This window comes from the organism of the source record quoted next, unplaced genomic scaffold (genome assembly GCF_019419815.1).
Source record: "Pyrus x bretschneideri cultivar Hongxiangsu unplaced genomic scaffold, Pyrus_bretschneideri_v1 Contig25, whole genome shotgun sequence".
Lineage (NCBI taxonomy): Eukaryota > Viridiplantae > Streptophyta > Magnoliopsida > Rosales > Rosaceae > Pyrus > Pyrus x bretschneideri.
Genome location: NW_025999557.1, coordinates 5,879,784 through 5,897,800, shown reverse-complemented (window position 1 = coordinate 5,897,800; position 18,017 = coordinate 5,879,784). Strand labels below are relative to the sequence as shown.

At 36.0% G+C, this 18,017-nt stretch overlaps 2 protein-coding genes, 1 long non-coding RNA gene and 1 pseudogene across 3 annotated transcripts; 2 read left to right on the top strand and 2 right to left on the bottom strand.

The window, feature by feature from the left end:
• LOC125478552 overlaps window positions 1–18,017 on the top strand; it is a 37,992-nt pseudogene that overhangs the window by 5,260 nt on the left and 14,715 nt on the right.
• On the bottom strand, window positions 6,979–11,362 carry LOC103932003. The gene is made up of 6 exons (XR_007259319.1): window positions 11,301–11,362; window positions 9,474–11,190; window positions 8,747–9,378; window positions 8,554–8,642; window positions 8,152–8,446; window positions 6,979–7,963 (listed from the first exon to the last, which is right to left on the bottom strand). It is a non-coding gene; the product is annotated as an uncharacterized LOC103932003 (long non-coding RNA).
• On the top strand, window positions 14,100–15,152 carry LOC103931970 (bZIP transcription factor 53). Its single transcript, XM_009341500.3, has one exon. It carries the CDS (start codon window positions 14,484–14,486, stop codon window positions 14,907–14,909), a length of 426 nt encoding a protein of 141 aa, XP_009339775.1. The 5' UTR covers window positions 14,100–14,483; the 3' UTR covers window positions 14,910–15,152.
• Window positions 16,871–17,518, bottom strand: LOC103931969 (calvin cycle protein CP12-1, chloroplastic-like). The gene has a single exon (XM_009341499.3). It carries the CDS (start codon window positions 17,486–17,488, stop codon window positions 17,099–17,101), a length of 390 nt encoding a protein of 129 aa, XP_009339774.2. The 5' UTR covers window positions 17,489–17,518; the 3' UTR covers window positions 16,871–17,098.

The window sequence follows — 18,017 nt, the reverse complement described above, 5'->3', positions numbered from 1 at the left end:
TCTAAATGTTTTTTTTTTTTTTAATTTTTTAATTTTTTAATTTTAAACTTTCCAGCAAGAAGTTGAAACCGCAAATTTCGAGCTATCAAGATTAGTGTACGTCCCGCCAATGCCCTTTGTTGCCAAGGCCTAAATTATGATTATTGTTAATGACTCGTTAATTTTCTTATACGACATCAATTGTTAATTTGTGTTATGCAGTACACAGAAATGGATGAAGAATTCCGCAATCGAGTTCAAGAAAATACTTGTCTTTGTATTGGTGTATTTGCTGATGATATTGATAAGCTCATGCCGGAGCCCACAGGGGCATTCACAGATCATGATCATGACATTCTGATGACTCAGAGGTCTGATGATGGACCAACATAAAAAAGGCAAAGACGCGTGTGATGTGCCGCCTGTCAACTTCTCTCTCTAGCTTCTTTGGCTCGCTGTGTCTCATAAAGGTAATTATTAAAACCAAATCCAAAATTTGGAACAAATTTGATTTGTTTTAAAGTTTTGATTTCATAATTTTATGTTTTGCTTATGTTTCTTAACTTTTTGCAGATAAAGTACTTGATCATCACCAACATGATGTTGGAGTTTGAATGAAATTTCAACTCAAATGTGGGGTATTGTTGGAAATTTTGAGTAGAAATTTTATTGTTCTATATTAACCATTCCTAAAAGATTTCCTCACTTTATAAGGTTTTGTCTCATATAGATAATGATTGGAGTAATAGACATTTGAGAATGAAACTGGCCTCAACCTTTCCACCTCTTCGATTATGTGGGGCCCTCTCATATTCCACAGCCCTCTGGCCTAGCCCTCGCTGATGACAGTTTTCGGGCTATTTTCGACTCTCTAACCCTCTAGACCCTTCGGTTAGAGATGGCCTTAGCATCCTCACCCTCCACCCTTATACGGGAATTTGAGGTTCCAAAAAAGATAAGCAAGGAAACCAACAACGACAATAAGCAAATTTAACCTGCCCAAAACAAGAAAAATGTTTTCATGTAGTAGACAGAATAAACGCTTAGAATGAAAATACTCACAGTATTAATATTATATTTGAGTATAAAATTTCGTAACATAGTCCTATATTTATTGGCCTAAACCACAAGGTCATAACGAAATTTCAGCTTCGCTTAACTTGCGCTCGCTTATATGTGACAAATTATCTTTTTAACGAATACAATAAAAAAGTGACACGTTTTTAAAACCTTACATTTAGACAACAAACTAAACAAACGGATGTAACAAAGCACATAATTTATTTCCCTAATAAATATATCTACATGAGATTCAAAGGCTATGCTGTACCTAACAAGTAACAACCTTGTTTTATTGTTGAACCGAAGCATAGGATCATAAGGCAAGTGACATTTTACCATAATGGTAGAAAAGAATTGAGTCATTGCATAACGGTGTGGGTTCGAACCTTATTGATGACTAATACAACGCTTGATCTAAAAGATCTATCATATGACCAAAAAAGAAAGAAAAAAAAAAGAAGAACAACATAGGATCATAAGATGCAAAAAAAAAAAAATTAAAAAAAAAATATTATCACATCCCTAAAGATATAAAAGAACATTATCACATAGGATCATAAGATGCATGGCAATTACATGCATTATATCCACTGGAGCCGCATTATCACATCCCTAAAGATATAAAAGAACATTATCACATCCCAGAAAGGTGGGGATTGTGTGCGTTATCATCATGTCCCCAAAAAAAACATGGAATGCATGCATGCGGGAGTATTTCATATTCTTGGGAATATTACATCTGGCAGATTTGATACCCACGGCAAGCATCAAGTGTGTTGGCGTTATAAATACAGGTGGTTCTTCAGCATTCAAACCTCTCTTCAAACACATACATTTAAATATATATATTTATTTTTTTAATGAAGAAAATTATTTGTATGATTTTTAATTAGTTATTGGAATTTAAATATTTTTAAATTAAAATATTCATAAAAATAAATTAGAATAATCTACATAAATTTTATTTTCAAAAAATTTACCGAAGAAATTTTTTTAGCTAAAATCACTATTTATTAATCTCGAGCTAAATTTTAAGCTGTAACCATTGTAGGAGTTTGCAGTTTGAGGCTTAAATTTTTAAGCTTTATCCCAAGGATTAGAGATGGTCTAACAATCGACTTCAGAAAAAATAGTTTATGTATATACGCCATTCTCTCATCCACATCAAGTATATAATAAAATAATGGACTGACATTAGCCGTTTCCTAAGACATTTATTAAATAATTTAAACATTTATGCTTGTGTGTTTTGTGTGCTCGAAGAGGTATAGCTAGGTTACATTACACACGCCTACTGGGATATATCTGGAATCCAACGTTAGTTTTAATTTGATGAAAACGTTGAGGTACCGAGAACCCCAATTGTTTTTAACTGAAACTGTGATTATGCGACGCGAGTTTGATATCTATTGTAATTGTTAGTCCTTCAGATCAATTTTGAGATTTAGGGTTACCATCTAATTCAATCATGTCTTTGTGGTGGGATTGAATATTTTGGAACAAATTTCTGTTTCCATTTAGTTTCCCGTTTGGTTTCAATTTTCCTATCAATACTTTTGGGGATTGAGAAGAGAGAAAAAAAAAAAAAAAGCGACGTAATTCTTTTAGTTGTATCTTCTCGGAATTAAAATTTTATCTGATAACGACTACAGAGGTACTTTCAGTCGCTCTTTAAAAAAAAAAAAAAAGTAAGGGTAGAGGATATGTGTACTATTTTTCTTCAGCTTCTTGTTCTTCTTGGCACTCCTTGGAATGGAATATAGTCTATATAGATGCTAGCTATAGTCTAGAGAGATCATCTTGCTCTATATAAATTTTCACAACCATTGCATATATAATAGCATAGCACGAATGGTTGATATGACCTGACAAACTAACTCTGGATTATGTTCTGAATGAAAATACCCCTGTCCCTTCTTTATTTTTTATGGCAGCTGACCCTCTTTAACAGGCCTGATCATCGGCACTTGGTCTTTACATTAGACGCCTAAAACGTGTTGTGGTATTGAGCTGAATGTTGGTTTGTTGATGAATGGTTCGGTTCACCCAAGAATGATTCAACTTCTACGGGTCGTCACATGATTAATAAAGGTCCATAACTATGTATTATTCAGATAAATAATAATACACATATGATTGTATGCAAATTGGTTGTAATCGGAGACACTCTCTGTAATGAATGCTCTTTTTTCGTCAAAAACAAAACGTGGAATTGGAACCTTTTAAGGTTTAATGCAAGTGGTTGGCACTTTGTGGTGGGGACATTTGGAGCCAACTCAATACAATACAATACCGACCTCTCTTTCTCTCTACCTGAACATGTCGAATCAAGAAGGTTCCATAAGTTCATCTTTGGCAGCGGCTAATGGCGTCCGCATCCTCACTGTCCCTCCACCCCTACATGGGAATTTGAGGTTCCAAAAGCTAAGCAAGGAAGCCAACAACACCAATAAGCAAATTTGACGTACCCAAAACAAGAAAAATGTTTTGGTATGGTAAACAAAATAAACGCTTAGAATGTAATACTAAGGGGGCAGAGGAGTTCGAACACCTCATAACCAAATTTTAGTTTCGCTCAAATTTCATTGGCCTAAACCACAAGGCACGGAGTTCAAACACCTCATAACCAAACTTTAGTTTCGCTCAATCTACATTAGCTTATAAGTGACAAATCTCTTTTTTTTTTTTAACAAACGATATTATCTACACGAAAGGCATAGAGGAGTGACCCAAGCCTCACAATGGCTAGTAATAATGTGGTTCGACAAATTCTCTTCTCAACGAATATGATAAATTTGACACGTTTTTAAAACCTTATATTTAGTCAACAAACTAAACAAAAGGATGCAATAGAGCACAAGGCATAGAGGAGTGACCCAAGCCTCGCAATGGCTAGTAATAATTTGGTTCGACAAATTCTCTTCTCAACGAATATGATAAATTTGATACGTTTTTAAAACCTTATATTTAGTCAACAAACTAAACAAACAGATGCAATAGAGCACAAGATGGAGGACAAGAGTTTATTATATTAAGCGATATATGAGAACTAAACAAATGAATACAACAGAGCACAAGATGAAGGAAAATAATTTATTTCCCGAATAAATATATTAAGCGATACTTGAGAAGCAAAAAACATATTGCTTCTTATGATCCTACGTTTTTTGCTTCTCAAGTATCGCTTAATATATTTATTCGGGAAATAAATTATTTTCCTTCATCTTGTGCTCTGTTGTATTCATTTGTTTAGTTCTCATATATCGCTTAATATAATAAACTCTTGTCCTCCACCTTGTGCTCTATTGCATCCGTTTGTTTAGTTTGTTGACTAAATATAAGGTATTGCTTCTTATGATCCTACGTTTTTTGCTTCTCAAGTATCGCTTAATATATTTATTCGGGAAATAAATTATTTTCCTTCATCTTGTGCTCTGTTGTATTCATTTGTTTAGTTCTCATATATCGCTTAATATAATAAACTCTTGTCCTCCATCTTGTGCTCTATTGCATCCGTTTGTTTAGTTTGTTGACTAAATATAAGGTTTTAAAAACGTATCAAATTTATCATATTCGTTGAGAAGAGAATTTGTCGAACCACATTATTACTAGCCATTGCGAGGCTTGGGTCACTCCTCTATGCCTTTAGTGTACATAATATCGTTTGTTAAAAAAAAAGAAAAAAAAAAAAGAGATTTGTCACTTATAAGCTAATGTAGATTGAGCGAAACTAAAGTTTGGTTATGAGGTGTTTGAACTCCGTGCCTTGTGGTTTAGGCCAATGAAATTTGAGCGAAACTAAAATTTGGTTATGAGGTGTTCGAACTCCCTTGCCCCCTTAGTATTACATTCTAAGCGTTTATTTAGTTTACCATACCAAAACATTTTTCTTGTTTTGGGTACGTCAAATTTGCTTATTGGTGTTGTTGGCTTCCTTGCTTAGCTTTTGGAACCTCAAATTCCCATGTAGGGGTGGAGGGACAGTGAGGATGCGGACGCCATTAGCCGCTGCCAAAGATGAACTTATGGAACCTTCTTGATTCGACATGTTCAGGTAGAGAGAAAGAGATGTCGGTATTGTATTGTATTGAGTTGGCTCCAAATGTCCCCACCACAAAGTGCCAACCACTTGCATTAAACCTTAAAAGGTTCCAATTCCACGTTTTGTTTTTGACCAAAAAAAGAGCATTCATTACAGAGAGTGTCTCCGATTACAACCAATTTCCATACAATCAAATGTGTATTATTATTTATCTAAATAATACATAGTTATGGACCTTTATTAATCATGTGACGACCCGTAGAAGTTGAATCATTCTTGGGTGAAACGAAGCAACTCATGGCTGTTGCTCACCCTTAAAGGCCAGACATTATAGAGAGGCCAAGGTTGAGCAGCAGCCTTGAGTTGCTTCGACATTTGGTGGTTGTCTGGTTGGACAGTCACTCGAACGAGGTGCTTTGGGTGGGACGCCGAAATGTCAAAGCTCCACCTTAACATTTGGTGTTTGGGCCGTAGCTGGGGCACCGCCTCCGCCTCGTATAGTAACCTTGAATTTTTTAAAAAGGTGAGCGATGCTACTGGCGGAGCGGAACGCCATTCTGGGCTGGTTAAGACAAAAAGGATGTGACGTGAGAGGGAATGATGTGAGAGAGATGTGACCGTAAAGGATATTTTTATAAGCATAATTTTTTTTGGTCGAAGTGGAAATATATTTTGTCACGTCAATTGTGTGGAAATATTCTATGTCGAGTAAGACAAAATTCGAAAATTTGGGTTTTTTTTTTTCATTGATTCCCTTTCATGGTCCATGGTAAGTAGATCAATCAAATCCCCCATTTGAGATCCTATGGTCATAGAAAATACCCGAATAGTTATAGTCATGGTATTTATACAAAAAATAATACTAAGGAGACTAAATTTTAAAATCAAATTTACGAACTAAATGATGTGCCAATAATACACATAATTAATATTCTAATTATCTACAACCACATCATTTGATTTACAAATTTTACTAAAAACCAACTCCTCATTTTTATTATAATTGCGGTGGATTAGTAAATTACATGCATGTTTCTTGAAAATCACTAAACATTACAACAATGTCTAGTCTAATAGTGGTTCGCAATCGAGCTCAGGCAAGTTACGAGTAGAATAGATGTGGTGGTGTATAAGAAAATAAAAAATCTATACGTACATTACGTGCATCCACATACCATCGTGTGGGTTTACACGAGAAAGTTTGTCAATCTTTTTGTTTTCGAGTTTTCGAATGAATTCTTTAGACATACTAGTCAAAATGCAAACTTGTAGAAATGAAAAGAAAAGATTAATGCAAGATTTTATTATACCCTGGACAAGTGTGACAAACTTGTGTAATTAGTCTTATACATGAATATATGATAGCAAAATCTTTTGGAAAACCGAAAAAATTAACACAACTCGCACTATAAGGTTTTCTGTTACATCAAATATTATATTCTTTGATTCACTTTGTTGTACCCTTAAGATGCCCTCACAAATGTTGTTTTCGGGGATTCGATGGGAGCTCATCCGGCCACTCATTTTAAATTTGATCTTGCTTAACTAATATTAAGCTTAAAATAATCTCACTTGATTAATTGAGTAACAAACAAAAGCCAAATTATACACATACGCACTAGCTAATATTTTACTTTAATTTTCATATTGGATGTAATATTTTTTACTTTAATTCTCATATAGGATGTCATTAACTTATGACATCCTAGAATAAGTCTCATGTATTGATTATCGAGAGTTTGACCGATGAATTTCAAATTGGTCATGCATTAATTAATTGCTACTCGAGAAAGTAACGAAGATCCCTTTCTTACATTTGTTTTTGTCTTATTTATGCTCCTACCTTGCCCTTCGGTTTTGGACCTAAGAGGTGAATTTGTTTTATTACAATTGCAATTACAATTGCAACCGCCATTTAAACTTGTTCATGCATTGCAAAAGTGGGTTTACACGAAGAAGGTTTGTCGTGTGAAAGAGGTAGATTTGTCTTATTACAGTAGCAACTTTTTTACCTTGATTACGGTAAAGACAAAGAAAAGGTCGTCATAAATTCAAAATTCTAAAAAAATAACAGTTGGTGTCATTCTATGTGCTTCTCCCACGATCAACAACCCTCTAGCTGAAGAAAATTTTCGGGGTTGAGCTAGTATTCCCAGCCCATAAAAACTTGACACTTATTAGTCTAAAAACTCTTTTTGGTTTTGAGTATATATATATACACACACATACACGTATTGCATGTCAATTTAAATTTGATCCTACTTAACTAACATTAAGCCTAAACTAATCTCACTTGATTACTTGAGGAACAAACAAGGGCCAATTATACACATACGCACTAGCTAATATTTTTCTTTAATTCTCATATCGGATGTAATATTCAATACCAACAGCCCCTAAATCCTAAAATGTACTTATTTTCACTTATATAATGACATGTGGTGTAACACTCGTACTCTGGTCGCAATGCAAATTTTCTACATGCATCATGTACTCATGACATCCTATAATAAGTTTCATTCATTGATTATCAAGAGTTTTGCCGACGAAGTTCAAATTTGGCCATGCGTTATTAGCTTGAGACAAAGTAACGGTGACGACCAACTAATGAAAACGTCCATTCAGACCGTGGAAGTTATAAACAGAATTGAAGACAAACTGATCTGCAAGTCTTTGAGCTCAAAGTGGCCACGGGAAGGCCAATTTGGAGGAGGAACACAGCCTACAATCTTCCATGCTGCTTCTGAAGGAATGTTTGTGAACTGTTATATCCTCTCAACCGACACCATCCTATTTTCAACGAAGCAGCTAAAATATATGGCCCCCAGAACAGCACACCATTAAGGGACAGTCCGTAGGAGACAGTTAAACCAACATTCTCTGCACCATAAAGGAAAAACCGGTTTAGTCATATCTGTGCAATAAACAATCATCCACTGTCACTCATTTATGTTAGATATATCAAAACACGATGCTAACACTCCTCAAATCTTGCTTATAGCCGAGACTCGATCAGACATTATAATAATAATGAACTAAAACAAGAAGGATCGGGAAGGTTTAAATACCTGGCTTTATAATACTGCTTGGCAACAAGATCATGAACATAGTGGAAATGCAGAAAGGTAAACTCCCAAGCATCTCCAATCGGAAACCCAACCACTCATTGGACCCATTGTTGTGGAAATCCATATGCAAGTTGGCATTAACTCGTTTAACGTTTTCCTTGGAGAACATGTTTTGCATTCTGAAAGAGCGAATCATCATGACCCCTTATATGCTTTCTGAGAAATGATGGATTACAGGAGCTTTCGTGATTGAATCGAGTCGAGTTAACTCTTGAGATGATGCAAGAAAGTAACCCTAAAATAGAATAAGTACAAAAGTCTTCAGCATTGGGTGCAACATTATAGTTACAGGTTATCGATAAATATTAACACCGTAACAAAATGAGCGAACATACCCGATACCAGACTTTAAGCCTAGCAAGCGGAATCAGCAAGAATACAGTAAAGAACATGGCAATGGTAATTCCCAAATTCGTCTGATCAGTTGATGCCTGATGGACAGAAAATTCTTCACCAGTTAACAAATAGAACAGTATATACATGAAGTTAGAGTAAACAGATAACAGATGTCTCATCAAGTATGACAAAAGTTTACCCTTCTCAGAATTCTTCCAGAATTGGTGTAGTATTGAAAAACGACATGGGGGCATGCAGGATGCTGTGAAGAATTTGCTTGAAAAATGTTTGAGCTGTTTTAAGCCCCACAAACATCACAGCAAGTGCTCTGATAAATACCACAACAAATGCGACACATGCAATAAGCCCATAGAAGATGATAAACACAGATGGTTTGAATGATGCTGCACGCTTTGCTGCAGTTTCATAAGACAGCCAGTAATCACCCGCCATTTGAGATGCTTGCCACATCAGAGTCAATGACAACACTACCACCACACCCCACCATCCGTAAGCATCTGTGCAATAAACTTTGAAAATGTGAAAGCTAACTTTGCCGGTTTCTTTCTCCTCTTCTTAAATAAGCTTAGAAGTTGCTTTATCAGACTTCGGTTGGTCCAAAGAGTTGTTTTCACCATTTGCTTCCCCACGTTTTGAAAAGAGTTGCCGAGATATTTGAGGTCCGGGGGAACTTTTGCTGGGATCAGCAATGCTCATTTCTACAAGTTCCATGGAGGTATCGTGGGCAGCAACAAGCTCTTTGAAATCCAGGCCAGAATTTAGCAAATCGTTATACTTTCCTGCCTATACTATCATCCCATCTCTCATGACCTGATATATATATATATATATAAGTAGGAGGGATACATGAGTAAATTGCATCTATAATTTCTTTGAGAATACATGAACAATTCTCAAGTACTTACCAAAATAAGATCAACGTTATGCAAGAAGTCAACTTGATGGGTTACAGGTAAAACCGTCTTGTTTGTAAGCGCTCCCCTCACACATTCCTGCAGAAAGCCATAGACATTACAATATAAGTGCCATTTTAGATTCCAAAGATCTAAACAAGACTCTTGTTTTTTCGTTCTCTTTCAACACCTTTGGATTACGAAGATCAAATACGTCATCTAAGCACCAATTTAAGTATGAGCTAGACTATTGAACCACTGTGAAATCAAAAGTAAATCATTATTTACTACCAAATGTAGAAGAAAATCTAAATTAATGTCAACTTAAATCCTAGTTCATGTTCACATGTCCAATTCTACACGTGGACAAGTTGAAGGGATGTGTAGCAACTCTGAGTGGAAACCAGTGGAGAAAGATTTATACATGAAGGGACGACAGATATTTGGGAGAAATTTGGGAGGAACAGGCAGTCATTTTTTAATTCAAAATCACGGATTTTCATTTCACCATTCTGTATCTTTGTACTTAATTGGTAACTTGTGTTCTACAGTTGCCTCATAGCGAGGAACTTGCTCTCAGGCTGGAGGACTTGCATGGAGGTGTCTAGTTGCATGCATAATTGGTAATTCTGGAGCTTCAATGCCCAACACTGTGGTTGGACCATCTTCATTTATGGAAGACAATGTGAAAGCTGATATCGATCAGACAGTAAGCATCATAGAACTTATCCTCCCTATTTCTTTTTGAAATGCCTACCAATTTCCTTTTGAGTATTGTTCACACAATTTAACAATAACAATAGAAGATTGAATACATTTTCTTTAGTTAAAGCCATGATGTGTTAACACGGTACCATGTAATCTGAATGGCAAACTTAAATAGAAAGTGCAGTACAAACTGGAAAATCCAATTACTTAAGAAGAACAGCAGCCTCAGCTCTTGCTTGTACAGATTCGGAATCTGAGAACAGCTTTCCCTAAAAAGAATAATTTGGAAAATCATAAGTATCCCCACAGTACACACACCCAGTTGCAGTCAGTAAGTTATTCAGCATAAAATTGTGATATTAAACATTTAACTTTAAAAACATCTCAGATGGTGAATGTCCATTCTTCTGTCAAAGTATGCTTAAGAAAGTACTGTAATACGACACGGGTAAACATTAAATGGATAATAAGCAATACCTTTGATAGCTAGTGAAAAATTTCATGCCTAGATTCATAACGTTTACTTCAGACACATGCCTCACAGCAAGCCCAAGAGCTCATTGTAGGACGACATATGCATCATATTACTGAAACGTTGTATTCATCCAAAGGGAATGTTACCCACACAAAAGAATTAAGGGCAGTACCTCAATGTTACATCTTAAAACTAATCCTGTGTCAGAGATATATGCACAATACCTAACAGACTGCATAATCATTTACCAACATTGATGGTAATACTTCCACCAAAAACTGCATTTAACGCCAATCCATGTATTAAAGCAAATAGAGTTCTAGATTATATGTTTACCCCGAGTGAGAAACATTGCAAGGAAGTGAGGATAAGACATCTACTTGTTTCTGGTTAGGTATGGGTGGAGAGAAAAACCAGCCTCACCGTAGTATAAAATGGAAAGAAAGAGAAAGAAAAAAAAGGATAAACCTGCAAATTCTTGATAATTATGGTCACTGCTTCTTCAGATACTCGCTTACAATCCTGGAATGAGGAGTCTCCATATATCTAATAGTGGAGAGCCCAACCACAAAGAAACAAGACACGGTGTAAATAAAATTCCACACAAAGGTAAAAACTGGTCCCAAATGCAGAAGTTCATAGGAGAGAGAAATTACCTTAAAAATTGGCATTGCTCCTGTATAAAACTTGACCGCATCAGCATATGCTTCTGATTTGAGCAGCCACTAATTCCATTTTTTTCGCCTCTACAAACTTCGCTAAGACGTAAATAACATAAATTTCACGACACAGCCTTCCAATCCAACCCTAAATCTGCCCTAATTACTACCAGTGAATCAGTAACCCAGTAACCATTACGATCGTCTCAAGATTAAATAAACAAACCAGCTGAATCGGTCATGTATTTGGTAAAAGATAAGAGTTGGAGATCGTACAAGGAGATGCATGTACTGGTCAGGATCGAAGGAGGTGGAGTCGATGGCGTCGAGAGTGGCGTACTTGGACTGCAAGAAAGGTCAGGGGAGTAGAAGCTGGAAGGATCAGACATGGTAAAAGGGACTGCAAGAAAGTAAATGCAGGAAATGGAAAAGGAAATCAAAGGAAATTCATATCTTTATTCATACTTCTTTTCCATCATAAAAGGAGGTTTAAATACATCTAAAGATATCTAGAGTTTGAGGTATAGATGGGCCAAATAGTATTATAATGGGCCTAATAGATAGTAATGACAATAGATGGTCTAACTAGTCATAACCGAAATCCAAGTAGCTTAGAGTTGCATCAGAAGCTCGACAGCAGATCCCTCATCCTCTTCGCCTTATCTTTCAGCGGCACGTCGTCTACCTCCATTTCTACTCTACTTCTTCAACCTTCAGTCTCTGTGTGTGTTGATTGAATCTTGATCCATGATTTGGCGCTGATGGAATGTGATCGGAATTTTGTTACATAGATAACAGTTATGATTTTGCTAAACGACGACGTAGTGCCAGTCTGGGCTAAAGCATCGCTCGGCCCATAAAATAAAAAAGTCAATTGTATATTAAAGCCCAGTCAGCCCATAATGTTTTACATTGCAGTAAACGATGTGTCACAACATCGTATAAGTGGTAAAATTGATTAATTTTGACGTTGTCTTCACCTCGTTGGTTTAGACAGTGACCATGTTCAATTGTTCATGTATAAAATATTAATAATTGCTTTTAACTTTCCAAGGAAGCAAAAGTTGTTTTAACTTACCTTCACGACATTTTTGGAAAAAACCAACCCAATGGTTTTAAAAAAGAATTTCTTCAAGTACAATCTAATTACGAATTTGGCTCGTAATCTTCACTAGATTAATATTTCAAGAGATTTTTTTCAGTACTCGACGACGATGAATTTCTTTCTTTTTCATCAATTAATTTGCAACAAATTTAGTAACACAACTAAGATTGGGATTAAGAAATGAACATTTTGTTCCTTCGAAGGTTAAGATCCTTTTTGTTGGGTCTGGCCTATCCCCTTTACCGAATTTGTTAACATTAATTTTATTGACCAAGAGAAACCTGCATGCATGAAGACAAATAAAAGGCTTCATATTATAAGGGTTAGAGTGGCCTAATCTTTGTGCACCACTAAAATTTATCACTTCGCTGATTGAAATAGGAGAAAAGGAATAAGAAAAGTGTTTTAGATAAACAATAAGTGATATAAAAATTTTATTCTTACTATTTATTTGTACAATTTTTTTAATAAAGATGAAATCTATATGAGTTGGCAGATCATACCCTCTATTAAATAGATAGTACAAATATATGGTAAGTGTAGCATTACTTTAAGAGATAACGTCCATATATTTTTTGAATCATCTAACAATTTTTTTTTTTTAAAATCTATTAAATTGAAAACTTGTTAGTTATTCATATATATTTAGCAAATGGATAAGAGCACACTTAATATGAATTATCATTTTCTTTAACTTATATGAATGCCTAAACATAATATCAATTGTAAGTGGTCAAATATCTTAGTAGATAAAATACACTATGAAATCTCTCAAATTCCCTCTAATTTCTCAACTTTTAAAAAAAATTTAAAACCAAATTCTAACTGATATATCTGAAATGTTATAAACTTCTTTAAATTTCTGATTGAAAACACTCAAACTTCATGAGAATTACTTAAAATTATGATTAAATGCCTCATAATATTTGTAAAAAAACATATACAACCTGGTGGATAAGGTTTTTCTCTTTATTTGGAATAAGAGAAACTATCCATAGAAGAATATTTTCCATTTTGGTAAAAAAAATAAAAAATATTTCCATTTTCTTTGTCTAGGTTAATTTTTAAGCAATCGTTTGTTTGAAATAAAATATAGAGTAAATAGAGAGAAGAGAGAGCGATTGGGAGGAGAAATATTATATTGAGAACAAACCAAATTAGCAAATTGCACTTCAGAAGGATCTTCGTCGGATTCTTTTTGTGAAGATTCTAGATATCCTCCAATCACATCTATTTATCGTATATAGTGTGGTCAGAAATTATTGTAAATTTTTTTTATTTAAAATTAATATAAAAAGTACCTGAGAAAAATTAATCGTAAAATGTACGATAAACAGATGTAATTAAAGAATCTTTGAAATCCTATCCTTAAAAAATAAGGATCGAGCGAGAAACCCTCTCAATCGTATTAGCTGTCATCGCCATTCACGCCAGCCATGACTCACCAAATTAGCATTTAGCACTCGTAATTATAATTAAACGATGATTATTTTATAATTTTCCACACACCAACCCCTCCCATCTTCCGCTATAAAACCCCCGTTCCCACACAATGTTCAACCTTCTTTTTCCTTCCATCTCATTTCCCGCCGCGCCTTTGCGTTTCAGATAAGTCCTCCTTCCCCTCTTTTCTCTCTCTAGATTTTCATTTCCGCTTGCTTGTCTCCGCCCCTTCTATTTTCCTCCCGATCCGGAATTTCTGATCGGTTTCTAGATCTGAGGTCCAAATTTGTGGCTTTCTTTGTTGAGGTTTTTAGGGTTTCTTGGAATCCAATTCGATCGGATATGATTTGGGGCCTGGAAGTTCTGGGTTCGTAGAAATTTAAACCAATGGTTTTTATATGAAACTCATGTTTCGTATCCGTCTGCTCCACTCGTTCTCCGTCGTCTTCCTCTACTGGTTCTACGATTTCTCATGAATTAATCGCATCAATTCGTTGCCTCCAATTCCAATTCCCAAACCCAATTTTATTGTTCCCCAATTCTTTCGAACCATAATCGAATTTCGGTAACAAACATCGTTTCCTAATTTTTGCAATCAATTCTTGGGATAAATTACCCGAGGAAAGGATACAATGTCTTCGCTTCAGCGCCAATCAAGCTCAGGATCCGACGGGTCCGCGACGGTGGACGAGAAGAAGAGGAAGAGGATGCTGTCCAACCGCGAATCCGCGAGGCGATCGCGGATGAAGAAGCAGAAGCAGATGGATGATCTGACGACTGAGATCACCAGACTGGAGATGTCGAACAATCAGGTTCGGCAGACACTCGATGCCAGGGAGCGCAGCTACAATGAGATAGAGTCTGCGAACAACGTGCTGAGAGCTCAAGCAATGGAGCTCACTGATCGACTGCAGTCATTGAACTCGGTCCTCCATATCTTTGAAGAGGTCAGCGGCTTCTCGGTCGACATCCCCGAGATGCATGATCCTCTGCTTAAGCCATGGCAGCTCCCCTTCTCGCAGCCCATCCCGGCCTCCTCCGACATGTTCTTCATTTGATGATGATCTTCATCGCTTTTGTTTGCTAGTCTTTTGGTGGTGTTTTTGGTATCTTTCGACTTCGATTTTAGTTGTTTTTGTGTCTTTAATTAATAATTGTTGTGGTCAGTGTCTTTGAACAAGCTTGTTTCATCGTGGATTAGCAGTACATTTGGGTTTGCTGTTGGAACCTGGAACCCAACACCGAACTGTGTACAATGTTGTCCCTTCCGTATAAATGAAATGTTTATGTGGTTGTTGTTAGCTATGAAATGTTTATGCGGTTGTTGTTAGCTATGAAATGTTTATGAGGTGGTTGTTAGCTATGAAATGTGTGGAATGTGCAGAGTTGCTCTTTTTAATTTGGTAACTGAAATTGTTTCCAAATGCTAAGCCTCCATAGAGTTTGATGCTCTCTTTTTAAGACGATATTTCAAACTACTCGATTGATTCAAACTCCGGTGATACAAACTTCTTGCATTTGAATTTAACGGGCACATCCTATCAATCAAGGTTGATACGACTAATTGGCCTAACTCCCAGAATATGATTCTTTCTTCACCAAAAACCCCTTCACTTCCTTTCCCTCCTCTCACACTACTGAATCGGAACAGTTCAAACATGAAGAGACTGGGATGGAGGAATTTGGAGTGGAGAAAATTCTACTTCAATTTCCGTCTGCCCCATTGGAATTTATTGTTTATACTATTTGGCCTAACTGACATTTGATTGTTTAGTCTAATTGGCCTATCTGACATCCTAACTGACTTTAGACTAATTGGCCCACTTGACATTTTAACTAACATCTAATGTTTAGACTAATTGGCCTAATTAACGTATGCTCATCGATTGATTTTTAAGTGCAGAGCTTCCAGAATTATAAGATCAAATCACTTTATCCTTCATTTTAATATTGTAGTTAACGTGTGTTTACACTTTAATAGAAGCATTTCTAGTTTTTAAATATTTTTCAAATGGCAAATGAATTAAGCAACCTTTGAATCATACGGGATAAACGCGTACCACCCGATTAACTCATGGATTCATTTCCAAATTTAATGAATTTCCCATCGGGCTTGGACAAATCCCCAAGCAAAAGCAACAGAAAACTGAAAACGGAGGTGAGTTGTCCCACAACTTCCACATGCTATGTGTGATGTACCAATAACCTACTGGTCCATGCTTTGCGCACGAACAATTGGTCTAGTTGCACCAAATATCTATTTGGCCAGGTGTTAGACTATCTTCAGTGGGGACACTAGATGGAGTGTGGGCTCTGCAGATCATGTACTGCATATATATATATATATATATTTTTTACATTTGAAAAAAAATCAACAGTCTATATTTAACTCGGGTTTTATTTTTCTTCTCTTTGTTGGAGATCAACTAAGAAATTACATAAACCTCAAATTTACGATTCTGGTGGCAAGAGTCCTAAATAGAGATTCCTATTGTAGATGCTTTTAGGTTTTGTTCATTCACACATGTGAAAACGTGATATTATATGTGTTTCGAATGAGTTTGAGACTAGATTGTCAATAATTGTGGCTTGTTGTAAGGAACTATCGAATACATCTCCAAGTCATGCTTACACGCAATATGAATAGGAACACTCTTGATTATTAATTTTACGTGTTTGCTAAACTATGAGAATAACAATCATTTCAGTTCCTAATTTTCCCTACATGTAGAATCAGATTATTATGGATATTCCTTTAAAATCCATAACCAAATACGTAAAAATTAAAAATTGGATAGACTTGATACCATACAATCAATAATCCAATCAACTCGAAGACTAATGTTCCGGTTTCTTTTCCTTACTTTTCATATTCAAAGTTTCCCTATTCCTTTCTTGTCCCCATCCTTTTGATAACACCTCCACTAGTTAATTGATAATTGACAAGATCAACACATGAAATATAATTAAAAGTTAAAACGCCTATCCTATCCACAAATGAAATATGAGATTTAAATAGTAAAAAAGAAACGCAAGCTTTCTTTATAATATTTGGAAGCCAATAAACAGTCACCAATTTATGTTTCAAAGGTATACGATAACATGCTGCGGTATCATATCATCATGCAAAATAAATATAAAAACGACCCAAATTAAGTTTAGTCGATCTTAATTAACATAAACAGAGACAGTACTATGAAATCTAAAACACGACAACTTCAAAGGTAGGCTGATTGAGATCCACCGATCAGTTGTCGTAAGTACGGCACTCGTCGGTTTCGGGGTTGTCCTTACAGAAAGTCTCCAAGGGGTCGGAACTTTTCTCGTTGTCGCGTTTGTGGCTGACGGCAGCGCTCAGCTCCTCCACCTCGTCCCATGCCGCTACGCACTCCCCGCTTGCCGGGTCGTCCGAGCAGGTCTCCTCGGCGCTCTTGATGCTTTCCGCCACTTTTTCGGACAGTTTATCTGGTGCTGCGCTCACTGGCCTTACAATGGTCATGCGGCGGCCAACGGAAGAGTAGCTTCTCCAGGTGGGAACGTTGAGTGAGTGAAATGCCCTCGGTACCTCTGTTGCTTTCGACAACACTGACCTTGGGGTGGAGAGGCTCACTCCGGCGACTGTGGTGCTGGATGCCATTTCTCCTTCTCTCTTTCTTTCTGGTTTTCGAAGTGGTGAGGTTTGAGAGAATGGTGAGGTGATAACGAGCATGAGGGTTTAATTGGTGTTTCCAATGTTTTACGATCGCACACTTCTTATGTTTTACGATCGCAAACTTCTTATCATATGAAGGCCAATCATCTACTTCCACGTCAAAACACTTCAGATATTTTAGGGGAAAAAATCACACTTTTGAACAAGGAAGACGTGCCCAAACGTATACGTTTGTAACCAACAGTTTCGTCGTTTTACTGCATGTACGATTGAGAGCTTGATATTTTGGAGCTAAAGTATAAGTAATACGTAACTTTGTATAATTTAAGTATTTAAGATCGTTTATATGTTTTGAAGTATTAAGAAAAACCATAATAATTTATAGTTTAAATGGTTAAGAGCGTTTGTCATTTCATATGTTTCCAAAGGTTTTAATCATCAAAACAATAAATAAAGGAGGATAATTTTAGTTTAAACTTTTAAGAGTGTTTATTTCTACACTTTCGAAGTTTTG